Below are 18585 nucleotides of genomic sequence, written 5' to 3' on the forward strand. Positions count from 1 at the left end.
AGACAGAGAGACAGCGGGGGTGGGCAGGGGGAGGAGAGAAGCCCAAAGGGTGAAGCTTCATTTGACCCCTCAGGGCCTCGAAGGATTGGCAATTTTGGCTACCACCGATCTGAGTGCTTTCAGCATCCTCTGCCTTGTCACTTTAAAAACTGGCTTCTTGTATTTTAGGTATGACAAGCACACTGCTTTGAGTTGGGATGAAGCTACAATATTGCAGTAATTCCTCTATTCATACCTAAGTTTATGTGTCCAGAGAAGTAGCACTTCTTAATTCTACAGTCCAGAATATGTGGAAAAGCTGGTAGCATTATGCTTGTGAAATCTTCATGTTTTTCTAAAAACATTTCCTTTAACTAGGGTGGCACAATAAGGGCTTTGTCCCAGGACATCAGATTTACAAGGCTCTGACAGCTCTTGTAGCCCTTCAGAAGCCAAAAACAATGGTATTTAAGAACTAGTTTGTAAGAATAATTAATTAAAACAGGAAGCTACCAATCAGTGAGTGGGGAGGGGGCTACTTCTCCATATTCAGACCCTCTTCCCCCCCTCTCACATTCAGCAGACTTCTCACCAACAGACTCAGTGCTTTTACAGGGTCTCTAAAGGTCTTCCTCCATGGAGTAGTCTTGTTCCTGTTTTCCTCCTTCTCAGGGCCTGATATGTAGTACCAGCACTAGAAATAAAAATTCCTAGTTAAAATAATTTATTGCTTAGGCCTTGGTATTGCAATTAACTCAGGCTTTATTTTAAAAATGAAAATAATGATAACTCTCTTGGGAGAGAATACAGTAAGGTGCTGCATAGGAAATGGTGATAAGGTAGCATCAGTCTCTAGCAGCTGGTGGTGCAGTAGATAAGTGTTAGACCTGGAGTCAGGGAGACCTGAGTGCAAATCCAGCCTCAGACACTTACTATCTGTATGACCCCTAGGCAAGTCACTTAATGTCTATCTGCCTCAGTTTTCCCAACTATAAAATGAAAGGGTAATAATAGCACATACTTCCCAGGGTCATTGTGTGGATCAAATGAGATAATGTCTGTAAAGGCTAAGCACAGTGTCTGGCGCTGTAGGTGCTTCCTACAGTACTTGTTTCCTTCCTGCTTATGGACTATGCAAACTACCAATGACCGGTCCTTGCCTGCCTTGGGATACTGCCAGGTCTTTACCTCTCTCACATACTCTCACATTCTAATTTGCATAATGTTTGTGTCCTTGTCTTAACTCCTTCTCCTGTAATTATTATAATCGTTTGGTCCTCAAGGAGTAGGACCTTCTTTTTTTCCACTTAGGTGTACCAGCTTTGTACCTGGTGGGTATCCAATAAATGCTTGTTGGATTGAATTATAAAGGCCTGGCAAACACAAATGTGTACTTTACTAAGGTCTGGACTTAGTTGAAGATTGGTGGGTAATTCTGGGCTGGAATTGATTTCTCTACATTATAAATGTTAAGAATTTTCAAGACTAACCTTCCTTCTCTCATATGAAGTGGGTTTCTCTTCTTTTGCTTATTTTTAAAGAACTGGGGCAGTGACTTCCTGTGCTCTGAGCAGAGATCATCCAGCAAAGCTCCCACATCAGGTGAGTGCAAACAACCCTGATTCCTACCATGCCCTTCTTTTTGGCATCGTTTCTTAAAGACTGTCAGCACAGCAAAGGTCCTACTTTCTTGTCTCCTTCAGTCCACCAGCTCCGGCCAGCTGACATCAAGGTGGTTGCAGCTCTGGGAGATTCACTGACTGTAAGTACTAAGCCTGAAAGACTTGTTTCACTCTCCCCTGCCCTGGGGAACCAGACACTGTAGGGGTCAGCCAAGCACTAGCCCATCCTTAGCCCTGCAACATAATCAATTGGTCAACAAATATTTTGTGGGACCCTTATTTGATGCCAAACTGTGTCCTTTGCCAGGCAAGGGAGTCTGGGGTGGGGGTTGGGTGGGACAGAAATATGAATAAGATTCATCCCCTGTCCTCAAGGAGCACAATGTACTTTGAGAACCAAGATTTGCATGAGTGAAGAGTTAGTGGGGGGCGGGGGGAGGGGAAGGAAATGTACAATAATTGCTAAATGAGAGTAGAGATAGCAGCTGTTGTAGTAAAGAGAGAGGTCACTTTGAGCTGAGAGATTCAAGGGAGATGGGTACAACTTCCACCAGTCATTAAAAGGTGAGTTAGATTTAGATGACTGAAGACAAGAGGACAGGGTATCCTAGGGTGGGGAATGCACAATGATTAAAAAATGAAAAATATGTTCCAATGACATAAATAGGATAGTTTGTTTGAAAAAGAAGGTTTATATAAGAGAATCAGGGACCACAAGGTTAGAAAGGAGGATTGGGGCCAGATGAAGGCAGAAATGGCATACTTATTAAATTCATTAAAATGATTCTAAGCTGGAAAGGATAGTTAATACACCGATGACAGAAATAGGATCTTAACTCAGGCTAGAAGGACGGGATGAATTTCATAAAAAAGAAACTTAATAAAGACAAAAGCAAAGACAAAAATTAGATTTTTGAAAATCAATGGTAACAACCACATAATGGGGGAGTCATGGCTAGGCAGTTAGTATTATGAAAATGATCTGAGGGTTTTAGTGGACAGCACGCTCAGAGGATCATGGGATTTTTGAGTTGGATGGCACCTCAGAGGCCTTCTAATCCAACTCATACCTGAAAAAGAAATCCCTGTTACATCATACTTGACAAATGGTCATTCAATCTTTGCTTGATGACCTCCAAAGTGGGGTGCTCACCAACTTTTGGGGAAGCCTGATTCCCTTCTTGGACAACTCTAATTTTCAGGGAGTCTTTCCTGACTTTAAACCCAAATTGCTCCATTTTGTAACTCCTGTCTGTTATTTCTGGTTTGCTTTGTGGTACCAAGTGAAGCAGCCTCTTCCAAAGCCTTATAAACACTTAAAGACATCTGTCCCCTTGAGCCTTCCTTTCTCCAGTCTGAATATCCCCATTGCCTTCATCCTGGCCTCATATGTCAACAGTGGCATGGCAGCCTAAAAAAAATTAATATGAACCTAAGTTGCATTAATAGAAGTAGAGAGTAGGGGAAGGGGGAAGGGAGGTATTGGTCCCATAGTCCTCTGCCACAACTAATGTATTGTGTTCTTTTCTTAGAAATAGTATCCATTGTATAGACTGATGTAATGAGTACTGAGTTTAGGGCTAAAGAAACTGGGTTGAATTTCCAGCTCTACTATGCACTATGTGACTGGAGCAAAGGGCTTCTAAGGTCCCTTTCAACTCCAGATGTATGATCCTATGACAAGCTGGGATGTACCAAGATGGAGACAGTGAGAATGACAAAAGGCCTAAAAATCATGCCTTACTCTGATAGGTAGTAGGAACTGGCAATATAGCCTGAAGAAGGGGGACGCTTAAGAGAATCTGATGCCCCACTTGAAGACTATGAATAGGTGTCATATAGAAAATGGATTCAATGTATTCTGGTTGGCCTCAAAGGATCAAACTGGGACTAAAGGGTGAAAATGATGATTCTGACTCATTAAAAAAAGAGCTTACTAAGTAATTCAAATGATTTTCCTGGCTGCTGTCTTTAAAACACCAAATGGAAATACATCAAAAAAGGGAGAACAGTTCCTGCCCTTGAGATTCTCACATTCTAATGGAAGAGACAACACACAAATTACACTGTATATGCAAGATATAAACAGTGTAAATCAGAGGTAATCTCAGATAGAAGGGACTGGGGTTGATGGAAAGGTAGAACCTGAGTACTACTGGAAGTCTGGGAAACCAGGAGGTGGAGAAGAGGAGAGAGAACACTCTGGTCAGGAGATGGACTTCCCTGAACAAGCAGGCCAGTGTATCTGAATCACAGGGTATGTGGAAGTGGAGGGTGGGGAGTAAGTGTGAGAACGTGGAAAAGTTACAAAGGGCTTTAAAAAACCAGATAGAGCATTTTATATTTGATCCTGGAAGTAATAAGAAACCACTAGAATTTATTGAGTAGGGTGGTAACATAGACCTGCACTACATTTAGGATGATCATTTTGGTGGCTGGAAGGAAGTTGGATTGGAATGGGGAAGGATAAAGCAGGGTGACCAATTGGAAGGCTATTGCAGTAGTCCAAGAGGTGATGAGGGTTTGCACCATGATGGTGGCAGTGTCAGAGAAAAAGAGAATATGGAAAGGTATGGATATGTGGGAAAAGTATAAGGAGTCAAGGACTACATCAAGGTTGTAAGCCTAGGTGCTTGGAAGACTGATGACATGCTCAACAATATTAGGAAAGTTGGGAAGAGAGGAAGAATTGGGGAAAGGAGAAGATGAGTTATGCTTTGAAGATGTTGAGTTTGGGATATCCAAGAGGGAGTTAATGGTGATGACTGACACTCAGGAGAGAGATTGAAGTTGGTTATATATAATTCTAGGAATCATCTGCAAAGAGATGACTATTGAACCCACAGGAACTGATGAGATCACCAAGTGAAATAGTACAGGGAGAGAAGAGTGCTCTGGAAAATCTTAGGGAACACCTATGGGCAGAGGGTGTGACCTCAAAAGTCTAGCAAAAAAGACTGAGGAAGAATAGTTAGAAAGACATGAGGAAAACTAGGAGAGAACAGTGTCAGAAAAACCTACGGAAGAGAGAAGATCAAGAAGACAGTGTTCCTTAAGGTCAAAAAGATGAGGGGCTGACAAAAGGCCATTAGATTTGGCCATTAAGAGATCATTGTTAACTCTGGAGAGATCTATTTCAGTTGGATGATGAGATTGGAAGCCAAATGGTAGTCAGTCAACAAGTATTAAACACCTGCTATCTATCACTGTGGTAATGGATAAAGATAAAAAGAAAGTCAAAAAAATAGTCCCTATTTTAGAGGCTCTCACATTTTGCAGTGGAAGATGGCACACAAGCAGCTGCATTTGAACAAATTTTTGTTTTTATATTGGATAAGTAATTTTTTAAAATTGGAGATAATTAATAGAGGGGAGGAACTAGTATTAAAGGGGATCAAGAAAGGTTTCATGGAGAAGCAACTTTAGCAGTGAGTGGAAGGAAGACAACTTTTTAAAGGAGTTTAGCCAAGAAGGAGGGGAGAGATACAGGATGAGAGCCAGGAAGGAGAATAGGATCAAGTGAGGGCTGTTTTGTTAGTTTAGTTTAGTTTTTAAGGATGGAGAAGATATGGGAAGCAGGGAAAAAGCTAATAGAGATGGTGAATTAAAGAGCAGAGGCCCTAGCCCTTTACTTTAGGTAATGCCTATATTTAGTGAGCAGAAAGAGAAGCCTTTGAAGAAGGCAGAGATGGATTGAGAGGTAGGATAACAAGAATATGGTGTTGTCATAGAAACCAAGGGAGGAAAGAGCTTTTAAGGAGATGGTCAGCAGGGTCAAATGCTGCAAATCTTCTACAGGTACTAGGTGAACTCTAAGTGTTCATGCAGCATCCCCCACCTTTTATTTTTACTTAATTCTCTTTATTAAATATTTATTAAATGGAGCTGTAGACATGAAGTCAGAAAGATGTAGTATCAAATCTCGTCTCTTATGAGGTATACGACCGTGGGCAAATCCCTTAACTTCCGTGTGACTCAGTTTCTTCATTTGTTAAATAGGGATGATAACACCTCTAGTACTGACCTTAGAGAGTAGTTTTGATGTTTTGAGAGTTGCTTTTATATGTAAAGCATTGTACGAACTTCAAAGTACCATATAAATATTAAGTTCTATTCATACTTTTTAATCAAGATCATCATGCAGAATAATGGAAATTTACCAATAATAGATGGAATGGATTGGGTTTGGGCTTAATAGTTCAAATTTCATTTCTGATACTAGCTATGTGTGACCCCTTGACAAATGATTTAATCTCTCTGAGCCTCAGACAGTTTGCTTAGAAATGGTCTACTAAGTAATAGACCTAGTTGGGAACATTGGTGATAAGGGGAGTTTCCACACTAGGAATTATTTATGTAGTAAAATCATAGCTACTTCCAGTATTCTTTTGCATTGTGTGTGTGTGTGTGTGAGTGTGTGTATAGAGAGAGAGAATCAAGACACGCTATGATGGAGTATTGACAGATGGACCCCATTCTCATGCAATCCACCTTCTAACATGATTAAAGAAAGAAAGTTTAGAAATTAGGACCAATTCAGCTGTAACTTTCAAGAGCACTGGGGGTGGAAAGAGAAAGTCAAATTATAGGAATTAAGAAAAAAATGGATATGGAGGTAGCAAGTAGAAGCAATTGGTTTAGACCAGTTTAATGAATGATATAAATGTAAACCTTTATAGAAATTTGGCAGTGAAAGAAAGAAGAGAAATTAGAATGGTTATGCAGAGGAAGAGGCAGGGTCCAAACAACTCATTTTACAAATGAGCAAACTGAGGCCCAGAGAAGTTAGTGACTTGAATATCACAAAGAGTAAATGGCACAGCAAAGACTAGTATCCAGGTCTTATGATCCCTTCCTAGGACACTTTGCGCCATACCATTGCCCAAAGTCAGTTTATTTGCGGCACAAAGATTTTCTCAGTCTCCTCCCCAGAGTCCCAATCCCACACTACTCACAAACTCTTCCACTTGCCTTTCGCAGACTGCTTTTGGAGCTGGAGCAAAAAACATCACTAACCTGTCCACAGCTTGGAGGGGACTGTCCTGGAGGTGAGGCTCCTCTTGTTGACTCTTCTGTCAATGACTCCAGTCCTTAGGGGCATCTTTGCTGTGACTCATCTGGAGTAGAAGGAAGTTATCCCTTTCCCCTCTTAAGAGCAGGTTTTGGATCCCTAAGAGGCAGTATGCTCTAGTAGAAAACTCTGGATTTGGAGTCAGAAGACCTGGGTTCAAATCCTAGCTCTGATACTTGCTATCTGTGAAATCCTTCCTTTCAACCTCAGTTTCCTCATCTGTAATATAAAGTTATTAATTTAGCATTTAATAAAATAGGAAGATAATACTACCTACCTCATGAGGTTGTGTTGTGTTGAGGAAAGTGCTTTGTAAACCTTGAAGCGTATTATGAGTATGAGTTATGCCTAGTGTCTGTTCAGAGCTGAGTTACCTCCAGACACCCTTAGGAGCCTTCCTTTTGTGTTAGAGAGCTTGGGGGTGGAGGAAGGGGGCATGTTTCAAGGAATGTTGGTCCACAGCTTTAGATAAAGAATGGAGCCTTCAGTAAAGTCAGGGCTTCAAAATCTGAGTGGGGAGCCCAGGGTAGAAGGTATTCCATTCAACAAACTCTTCTTTCAAGAATGAAAACATTTAAAAACTACTTGAAGGTTTACATAATGCTTTCCTCACAATAAAGGGAGGGAAGGAAAGAAGGAAGGAAGGGAGGAAAGGAGGGAGGGAGAAAGGAAGGAAGGAAGGAAGGAAGGAAGGAAGGAAGGAAGGAAGGAAGGAAGGAAGGAAGGAAGGAAGGAAGGAAGGAAGGAAGGAAGGAAAGAAGGAAGGAAGGAAGGAAGGAAGGAAGGAAGGAAGGAAGGAAGGAAGGAAAGGAGGGAGGGAGGGAGAGAAAAAAGGGAAAAGGAGACCTATGCAATAAGTTGTGCAGGGCCTAGACATGGCTTTAAGTCAAGTGTTCTGCTTTGTTCAGGAATAAGACCCAAGCCCTGTCCTCAAAGAGTTTCTGTCCCCTTTTCTCTGTTTTCACCTCACCACCCTCACTGAGAACCTCAGGATCGCTCTTTCCAATTATAACATAACCTCTTTAGAGTATCCTCCCCCTAATCCAGCTTTTCCTTCCCTTCAAAGTCATCTTTCCTAGGTATAGATTTGGTCAGGTCATTCCTCAGCTCCAAATCTCTTAATGGCTCCTTATTGCCATGCAAATAAAGTTAAAATTCCTTGGTTTAGCATTGAAGGCCCTCTACTTGGCACCATTGCTTACCTTCCCTATCTCGTGTCACATTACTCTTCTTCCTGTACCCTGTGCTCCAGTCAAACTGGACCTTTCTCTTTTTAGATCCCCTCACCATACCATGTAGTCTTACATCTCCGTGTCCCCACCCAGGCTGTCCTCTATACCTGGAATGTTTTCTCTGCTTTTTTTGTTTGTTTTAATCTTATTTTTGTTGATATCTTTTGTTTTTACGTTACCTTCATTTCCTTTACCCAGAAAGCCATTCCTTGTCACAAAGAATAAAAGCTATGTTTGATAATCTATTTAATATTTTAAACCCATACCCCCCTACCTCTGCAAGGAAAGGAGAATCCCAACTTCCTTTTAACAAACTGAACCTGTGACTTCTTACATATTAGGAGTTTTGGTGAGGGATTAGCACATTATCTGCAATTTTTTGTCTTAAAGAGATACCTGGGGGCACTGAGAGGATAGTTATCTCCCCACAAACTCCCTGAGGGCAGGGATTATATTTTAACCAAGTCTTCTTCTCCTCCAGAGCAATTGTACAAAGTAGGTACTTTAACAATATTGGCTGTTTTGACTTTTTTTGGAGAATGCTTACTGATTTCCGCCTGAGTGATTCTGTTTTTCCCCCATCCCAGCATTGGGGGAGATGGAGTCTTGGAAACTCACACCACTTTGCCAAGTAAGTAACATCATCAAGAAACACCCCTTTCTGGAAACCCAGATTTGGAGAGTTTACCTTCTGCAAGGTTGTGACAAAAAAAGGGAGGGGGGACCTTTCTCTGTAAAATGGAAAGACCCAAAAACCCTGAGCTCCAAAGAGCCCAATACCTCAAGACCCAATTCAAATCCACTGAGTCTCCTGCTCCATCTCACTTCTACTTTGTTTCTTTCCTCTTGGAAAGATATTTTGAAGAAATTTAACCCCTACATCCATGGATTTTCCACCGGCACCGAGAAGGAGACAGCTGGACTAAATGTAGCAGTAGCAGGGGCTGTGGCACAGTAAGTAAACTTAATGGAAGCTATGGAATGAACTCAGGATTCAGAGTGAGAGGACCTGGGTTCCAATCCTAACTCCGGCAATCCATTCATCTTCTCTGGACTCAGATTCTTCTCATCTTTAAGATGAGGCCATTGGACTAGATGATCTCTATGGTCTTTTAAAACTTTAAATATGAGAATTTCTGATCTAGTGAGAAGGATGGGAATGAAAAAAGGGGAGAAAAGGGAATAGAGATTTAAAAGGAGGAACTCACTGAGACAGCTGGAGGAGATAAATTGAACCACAGAATGACAGAGCCGGAAGGGACCTTTTACAGACGAGGAAATTGAGGCCCAAAAGACAAAATGAGCTAGGATATAGCAAAATCAGAGTCTGGGTTCCCTGGATTCCAGTCTTGGACAGTTAATTAATTAGAGCAAATCCATGGCCCAATTGCCAAGTAGTTGGCACTCATGAATCAGACCTAAGTCCCAGCTGTCCCTAATTTGTGTAATAGAGAATGAGGTCACATATGGGTAATTTAGGGCTTTACAATAACAATCCTTTATATTTATAACACAATTTATCTTTACAAAGTGCTTTTTTCATCTCACTTGATCTTCAAAATAATTCTATAAACAAGGCCGGTGTTAATAGAACTATTATACAGGTGAGGAAGCTGAGTCTCAGGTTATAAATGATTTCCAAGGTGTTCAAGAGAAATTGAGCATGCACTTGTCAGAAAAAATAGATAGATTTATGCATCAGAAAGGTATTTAGATTTAAGTGATCTCTCCTTTCCAAGGCTCCAAATCTGATTAGAAAATCACAAAATCTGAGGGTGAGAAGGGACCTCAATAACCATCTATACTCTCTACAACATGACCTTCAAATGGTTATTTAGCCTTTCCTTAAAGACCTCCAGAGAGAGAGGGAGGGAGGGAGGAAGAGAGGGAGAGAGAAAGAGAGAGAGTGAGAGAGAAAGAGAGAGGGAGGGAGGGAGAATGCACCTGCAGTTTGCTGAAGCAGCTCATTCCACTTTTGAATATCTCTGATTTTTAGAAGTTTTTCCATCAAACCTAAACCTGCCTTGCTACCTCATCATTTACTCTTCCAACAAATATTTATTAAGCACAAACTGTGTACCTGAAAAACCAAAATAGTGAATCCCCTCAAAGACCTTACATTCTATTGGGGGAAGTAATATGTATACAGAGAAATATAAAATCCATACAAATGAATGAATAAAAACAATTTATGTAATGCTTACTATGGGGCAAACACTGTATTAAATACTTGGCATATAAAATTTAAAAAACCTAGAATGACTCTGCCCTCAAGGAGCTTATATTCTAATAACAAACAAATAAAGGGAAGGGGCAAAGAGGAGGAAAGTCATTGGAATCGTAAGTGGAACCACAGGGCTCTAAATTGATACTCATTCCTATAGCAGTGGTAATAATGATTTGATCAATGACAGCATTGATCAGGGCATGCCCTCTTATCTGAAGAGTGGGAGAATGAATGGTGGCTGGATAGTGAGAAGATTCCTGGAGATGGCTTCCATACAGCGTGCCATAAGAAACACTTGACAGAGCATCAAGGACCCTAGGACAAGAGTTCCAGAGCTGAAAGCATTAAGTTCCTCAGGGCATGGACTTTGATTCAGTGAAAAGAGTAGTAGCCAGGGCAGAGGGCAAGAAGTAATTTGGGAGAACAGCACTAGCAACTACTGGACTCATGTAGGAGGTGGTGTTTGAGCTGAGCCTTAAAGGAAATTACCAATCCTAAAAAGTAAGTAGGTAGAGCATCACAGGAGTGGGATATAAACTATGCAAAGCCAAGGTAGAATGCAGTGTATGAGGAATGAGGGAATAAAAAAAAATTGAAAAAGCATTTATTAAGCATTTACTATGTTAAAAAAAACTGTTATACACTAGAAATACAAATATGAAAGCAAGATGGCTGCCCTTAAGGAGCTTACATCCTAATAGGAAGAGATGGGGATTGGTAACCAGGAAAGTGTGTTTTTGCCTGGAAAGTTTCAGGGATGATGACTTGAGCAATAAGTCTTTGGACTGACCTCACCTTTCCAAGGTAGTGTTGACTTGAGAAACTTGTTTCTGAACCTCGTCTGAGCTGTACTTGTTTCTCTGCCTGAATAGGGATATGCCAAGCCAGGCTCGTGAACTGGTTAACAGGATGAAGAACAGCTTGGTGAGTGTCTGTCTTTGGGGTCATCATTAGGAAGGTATGGAGACGACTTAGGTTAGGAAAGGGCATGGGATTCTCCCCCAACTTTACCTTCTGCATCTCTCAGGGAATAGACAGGGAACAAGAAAAGCAAAACCTTCCCCAGAACATGTTGGACACTTTGCTTCCCTTCCTTATGAGTCTAACCTTTGGAGGTTGTGTATCTTTAGGGGAAGAGAGAGTACAGACAGTGAAACGGTGAGATTGGTGAAGGACTGTCTCTCTGGCCCTGAACTTTAGCTGTTGCCCACCTTAATCATGATTTTGCTTCTTTCAGATCTGTTATGTAAAGGCTACATTCTAAAAATAGAATTCTCATTCCATGCTCCTCTCCCCCCACCCCCTCAGCCCTGTCCCCTGAAACCTTACAGGCACATTTTTTTCTCCATGACTTATTTTTTGGAATTTAGCTCCTGATAATAGCAGCAAAGCTTCTGTTATGGAGACAGCTAAATGGGGAATAAGTCTTCCAGCTCTGCTGAAAGATATCAATGAGTCTTCTCAAGCACTAGAACCCAGGAGGTTTCCTCTCTGCCTCAATTTGTCTTATACAAGTGCCAGCTCCTTCCCTCTCTTGGCTTACTCTCTCTTCTTCAAGAGACCTCTTGGAAGGTTGGCTTGTCTGTTCACCTTTTTCATCTTCCCTGTTTAGCCCCAATATCATACCAGTTGTGAGACCTTGGATCACCTCTGTCCACTTAAGGCTTGTAAGTTCAAGGAAAGTCCCTGAACCCAGAAGCTGCCTCACTGTTCACCAGCTGCAGCTTTCAGAAGGGAATTTCAGCATAAAGTCTGTTCCTCTCTCCCCTTATATATGCACATGCACCATAACACTGACTTTGTGGTGCTTAGTCTCAGTGAATCATGGTGAAGCAATAAATTCTGAGTTTCCTCTCATTGTTCACTTCAGGATTTGTCCAAAGAAGAGCAAGTCCTTCCCTGGAACTTAATCTAAAGTGAAAAGTGGAGGTGAACCTGCTAGGGTTTGCCTCCAGATGTCACCATTGTAGGCCCCCCAACATCCCTGAGTTCTAAACCTCTGAGTCTTCCATCTCCTCAGGAAATCAACCTGGAACAAGACTGGAAGCTGATCACCCTCTTTGTTGGAAGCAATGACCTTTGTCACTACTGTGAAAACCCGGTAAGCACTAGCTCAAATCCAAGGCCAAGGAGTCCTTGGTACCTAATTCTCCCTGACTCCCCTCCCTTATAAAACTATAGCTCCACTAATCATTCCCAGATGTACAAATACTCCATTTAGAAATAAGTAATTCAATTCTTGGTCTCCTGTATTCTCTAAATATCCAGTCCTCTGTCTCCAGTTTAGAACTGCTGAGAAATGTTTCCCTAGAAAGGTATCTTTACCATTTGGAGATGTAAAGGCATAAAAAGGTGCATTTTCTTACACTGATGTAAAGAGTCAGTACTGATGCCTAGGATATTCACTTCTACTCAACAAGCATATACTGGGTGCCTATTAATGGCAGATGCTGGTCTAGACACTAGATGTAGAAAGAGAAAAAAGGAGTAGCTCTTGCCTGTGAGAGGAGCTTGCTTCCTACCTGGGGCCAGAGAAGAACACTTATGTGGATTTCTCTACCTTCAGTCTGTGGCCTGGTTAGTTCACCCAACCTACATTCAAAGTAGCAATTGCGCAGCTCTGAGAGAGGGGCAACCACCATTCTGCTACCACTCAAACTCTCAGCATCCCAGAATTAACCCTGGTGTGGGATAGATAAAGTCCTTCTATTCACTACTATAGCTCCTGAGCCCCACCAGTGTATTCACTCATCCCAAATCAGTTACCATGATGCCATTAATTCTCAAATATAAAATATCTACCAAATGACAAGGTAGAAGAAGGAATAATTGTGACATTTAATCATCAGAAGGCAAAAGCAATCATAATTGAACATAATAGTTGCTCAATAGAAAGCTAACAGAAGATTAATCAAAACATCACACTCTACCCATAAACCTAGGTCATGCTTTCCACCAATAGGTACAACATCTACAGAGAAGAATAAGTGTACATTTACAGACCCATAATAAGGAAGCACATGAGTGAGGAAACTCATGTGCCTGAGGCAACTCACAATTCTAGACTAACTGGCCTTGATGTCCTTGGTCTCTTCAGGAATAATCTATACCACACAAGGAAGACTCTCTGTTGGATGTTTTCTTTCTGGTTCTTACTACTTTCCTGCTGAGCAGTCATTCCTCTTGTGCTCTTGAGCCGATGAAGCAGTAACAAACTCTTTTCACTCGTTGCCACCCTTAAGAGGTCATGGAGAAAGTGTTATGTTATTGTATTGACCAACAATTCCTTTCAGCCAGGGAACTTCTAGGCTCCTCAGGTAGCAGGAGATGTTGCTTTATCCTTTCCAAGCATCCTATCACAGCAGAGCACAGCTCATAGCAAAATTCAACACAAAGTCAATCTTTCTCCTTTTATCTCTCCCTTTCAAACCATAAAAGTCAGTAGAGGGCAACACAGGCACCCCTGAAAGGTTTCCCCTCTTGTAGTTTATAGATGACCTTGGAGAGAGCAATAAGCCCCCAGTTGCTCTTTGGATAACCAGGATTTAACTGTATTCCAGTGAGTTTCTTCCAGCATTTCCTCCAGCCTATCTCTAGCCAATCAACAAGCTATCCTTCTCTTGTAATCAGTAAGTCCCCAGCAAAGCAGCTGAAGAGTCAGCTGTTCTCACCTGAAGCCTTCCATGCTCCTGCCTCATCGTGACTCCCCACTTGCTCAGCTTACTCTCTTGCTTTTTCTTCTGTTTTTCTCTTCCTATAGCTTCTTCTCTGACATCTTTACAGTTTCTAATGCCTCAAATCAGAGCCTCCTGGTGATCAATGATTCATCTTTACCTTATCAGGTAAAACTCATAAGCGTTTCTGTGAAGTATGAACCACCAGTCCTTATAAAATCTTTCCATAATTCTTGGTCAGTTATTTGATTAATAATTTTATCCATAATTTATAACTTTTAAAACTAAAAAACAGTACAATGTAGAAGAACTAATGGCTCACAATGACCTGAAACCCCTTAACTTCAGTCACTACCCTGCCTTCAAACAGGTCCTCTCCATACATTCATCTAAACTTTTTCCACTGTGCTGGCATTGTGTGACCTGAGGGCACGTGCAGTACAAAGTGCACATGTTTTGTGTTCAGAACCAAGGCTGCAGAGAAGTTGTGCGATGCAGCATGAGCAAGTGCTGCCAGAAACACCTCGGATTCATTACACATTTGATTTCGAATTAATTTTTGGTCATTGCACATTCAGAAACCTTTTTCTGTTGTCAAATAGGGGTCATTGTCCCATATGGGGTCATGACTCACAATTTAAGAAGCACTGAATTTTAAGGGGAAGTTCTCCAGTTGCTTCATAGAACACTGTATGCCTCTCTCCTCAACATTTTACCTGAGAGACTGTGTTTATTCCCAAGTGGATTTGGTCAATTTTCCTTATACAAATGCTCTTTCACTGCCCCTTTCGGCAACCAAGCTTCACATACAAAAGAGCCAGACCTTACCCACAGACAGTAAATATACACTATTTGCAAAATAAATTGTACATAATATATGCAAATGTATGTAAAATATTCAATTTTTACAATACATGTAGATATATGTAAAACATAACATAAATATATGAAAATATAATAAATGTAAGTATATGTGAAGTATGTAATACGTGTAACCTACATAATGTGTAAATATATGATATGTGTAATATATAATACACATAAAATATCTTAATGTATAGATTGGGGCAGCAAGGTGGTCCAGTGGGTAGAGCATTGGACCTAAGTTCAAATTTGACCTTAGATACTTACTAGCTATGTGACCCTGGGCAAGTCACTTAACCCTGTTTGCCGCAGTTTCCTTATCTGCAAAATGAGCTGGAGAAGGAAAAGACAAACCACTCCAGGATCTCCACCAAGAAAATCCCAAATGGGGTCAGACAGAATTGAAACAACTCAACACCAACATATAAAATAAATGCAAAGGCATTTGGGGAGAGAGTATGCTAAGAACTGGCAAAATCAGGAAGGGCCCTGTATAGGAGGCGACATTTGGACTGAGTCTTAGAGGGAAGAAGGGATTCCAAGAGGGAGCATATTCTAGGCATGGGGAATAACATATAAAAATGCACAGAAAGAAATGGTGACATGTAATGTCTAGCAAACTACAATTAGGCCAATAGGAAAGATATCTACTTCAGGTCTCCCCCATTCCAGTGTTCAGAAAGAGTCCCTATCTCCTGGTGCTCCTACCGAGAGAACCAGCCCATCAGAGACAGCCTGGTGTAGTGGATAGAGAGGACTGACCCTGGAATCAGGAAAGCTGGAATTCAGATCCCAGCCCTGACACATGCTGGTTACTGACTCTGGGCAACTCTGTCACCATAATGGAGAACAGATGCTGTTCTGTATTGGTAGAGAGAGCTTCTCTATGCCACTGAAATTGCAGGTCTGGGATTTTAAAACTGTATAATATTTCAAACCCATTCTGAGTTACATAGGCTTTTTCAATGGAGGCCTGGAAACCTACCTTCCCCGAATAACATTGTTTCTATAGGAAAGTGTGTTTGAATTTCCTAACAGTTGACTTAAAAATGACAGTAAAATGTAAACTTCTTGAAGGCAGGAACTATTCTGGTTTTGGAAAAGAGTAAAGGGGAAGGAGCTGTCTTTGTATATCTAGCGCTAGCACTGTACCTTACACATAGTGAGCGCTTACTGAATGTTTGTTGAGTTGAATTGTAAGATTTGGCTTACTTTTCCCTTTGGCAAGTAGGGGGCTGCCTGCCTGTATTTATCTAAATGGAAAAGGAAGGGAGGAGGGGGGTATCTGAAAGGAGTAACTAGTATGTGGCTGGTCACAAAGAAGAGCCACATCATTAGTCGTCATTTGTAAAAAGCCTGTATCATCCTCAATGTTTGTATGCAGCTTTTAGTTTTTGAAAGCCCTTTCCAATTTACAAATTCAGTTCAATAAAAATTAATTAATCATCTAGTAGGTACAAGAAGTTCTGCAAATTCCATCATCGCCATTCACCCAAGATTATTGGAGTTCAGTTAGACTATACAAGTCCTTTAGGGTTGGTGGGGAGGTTTAGATTAGACTAGATAATCTCTGAGTTTCTTTCCAACTATGAGATGCTGCAGTTCTAATGATTCCAGTTTCTCCATGTAGCACCTGGAAATGTACATGTTTCTTATCAGGAGAATATTAGTTTCTGGAGGGCAGGGAATGTTCTTATCAATCAAAAAGCATTTATGTGCAGCACCCCCTTCTAAAGTCATCCCTCAACTTATATTCAAACTCACAATTTAGATCCCTAGAGAGACAACTATTCTCAGGATTCAAGAGTGTACTGCCAGAAATTATGCTCTTTGACAATACTTCTCATGGGTGACTTTTTCTTTCTTCATTCTGTCTTCAGTGTTTTATCTCTTTCCCCACCAGGGGGATGGGGAAACAATGTCTTCAATGTCTCTTCTTGGCCCAGGAACTCCCCTTCAAAGCTTCATGGCCTGGAGAAATTCCCTCTCACTTCCCTCCCCCTTCTACAAGCAAATCCCAGCTTGCAATCTCTCCCACTCTCAAATTGTTGAAACTCATCCAGGTCTTAACTATTGAAAATCCCCAAAGGCATGGCTAATTTGTTTGCTCAATCAAGTTGCTCCCTTCTTAACTCAGAGTGGTGTTCATACCTCATAAAGGGATTTGAGGGTGTTACAATTTGTTAATATCTTAAAACCTTATGGTATATGACTACATCCTATTACTACATCAATGGAGAAGAGAGATTAAGGGAAAGCAAGAATCACATCCAATCTCCCTTACGTATGAATCGCCTACTATGTGAGAAGCATTGTTCTAGGGGATTAAATGGTACCTTCCTTCAAGAAGCTTGCCTTTTAAAGCAAGATGCAACATGTACATGGATAAGGAGACACAAAAAATGTGTAAAGTAGTTTCAGAGGGGGAAGAGGAGACACTAGCAGCTAGAAAGATCAGGAGAAGGCCTCTTGGGATTTGTGGCATATATAGTAGGTACTTAATAAATGCTTGCTGAATGAACAATGAATGAAGGAAAGTGCACAGATATTTTGTACAGACATCTAGGTCTTTGACCATAATGTGTCACCCAGTTACTCTGGGTAGCAGTGGAAGGAGCCTGGTCTTGGTATCAGAGAACCTCGGTTTGAATGACAAAGTATATAATCACTTAAGTACCTATAAAATAAAGAGACTGAATGAGGGGCCCTCTATTGCACCTTCTAACCCGAAATATATGACCCTATGTTCTAAGTTCCTGAAGACACCTGTTTGGCTTTACTGCTTACATTAGCAAAGTGTGACTAATGACTAAGGAACACCACCAGAGTGTATTAAACTCTAATCCTAGTTCCTTAGCATTTATGAAAAACACTCCAATGCTGCCACCAGTAGGTGGGAACTTAGCCCAAACCAGTTTGAAGGAAGGGTTTAATTCCTTAAGTAAGCAATATTTCATTCCCTAGCCCATTCAACCCAGATCTCAGATTTGGTTTTGTCTTTCCCTTGAAGACCCTTGTCACTAGAGAGCCTCAGATCCCACTCTTGTCTCCTCATTCCTTTGGTCCCTGGTTCTAGCAGGCCCTAGGAAGTGTTGGAGGAGTGGAGAAAGAAGAAGATGGAGCCTTCTCTGTAGTTATACCAAGATGAATTTAGGGATACAAAAGGATCAGACCTACTTTCAGGAAAAGAGCCAGCTCTAGCACCTACAAACAAGCAGTGTACCCAAATGCCCTTTTCTGAAGTAATAGCAACTACTTGGAATACTTCCTTGCCAGGTCCTGCCCACTAGAAAGCAGATTGGTATCTGTTCAGTCTCTTTTTTATCTCCTGCCCCACTTCACTACATGTGTGAATGGTCCCTCTTCCTGGTTAATCTTAGAGTAAGTGAAGGTGATGAAGCTGGGCAATCTCCATTTGTTCTGTATCTGACCATTGGACCCAGATGGCTCTGGAGGAGAAAGTGAGACTGGTGACTTTGCACAGCCTTCCCTTACTTAAATCCAATTCACTTACATATCATGGCATCATCTTCCTGATGTCATGGTCTTCTTCAAGAATGAAGGACAAACCAGAGCCACACACACACAAAGGTGATGGAAAAGGTGACTAGGTCTTGTTCACAATGAGCGCTAGAAAATTGTGGAGAATATTGCAGAAGGGTTCTCCTACCCTTGTGGAAGCTGGTTTTTTTCTCTCTTTCCACAAAATTCACTCCTAGTCCCCACAAATCTATAGCCTTCTTCTGTCCTTACCTGATCACCTAATGACGTGACACCTCCTGACCCCAAGAGCAGTGGGAGGGATATTTACTGAATCAAGCAACAAATATTTATTGAACACACACTCTGAGTCCAAGACTTCTGAATCCAAACCTAATGAGAACTTGGTGTCCTCTTTCTAAAACCCAAGTCATGC

The 18585-nt window shown here is 41.2% G+C and overlaps 1 protein-coding gene across 4 annotated transcripts in view; it reads left to right on the top strand.

Moving 5' to 3' along the window:
- Positions 1–18585, top strand: part of PLB1 (phospholipase B1) — a 227650-nt gene that overhangs the window by 176333 nt on the left and 32732 nt on the right. For all 4 annotated transcript variants that reach the window (XM_072634072.1, XM_072634073.1, XM_072634074.1 and 1 more), the window contains 7 exons: positions 1521–1581; positions 1683–1741; positions 6582–6649; positions 8492–8535; positions 8759–8858; positions 11004–11055; positions 12152–12232. In XM_072634072.1, coding sequence (XP_072490173.1) covers positions 1521–1581; positions 1683–1741; positions 6582–6649; positions 8492–8535; positions 8759–8858; positions 11004–11055; positions 12152–12232 — 465 coding nt within the window. The remainder of the gene's footprint in view (positions 1–1520; positions 1582–1682; positions 1742–6581; positions 6650–8491; positions 8536–8758; positions 8859–11003; positions 11056–12151; positions 12233–18585) is intronic.

The sequence above is a fragment of the Notamacropus eugenii genome, chromosome 1 (assembly GCF_028372415.1).
Source record: "Notamacropus eugenii isolate mMacEug1 chromosome 1, mMacEug1.pri_v2, whole genome shotgun sequence".
Lineage (NCBI taxonomy): Eukaryota > Metazoa > Chordata > Mammalia > Diprotodontia > Macropodidae > Notamacropus > Notamacropus eugenii.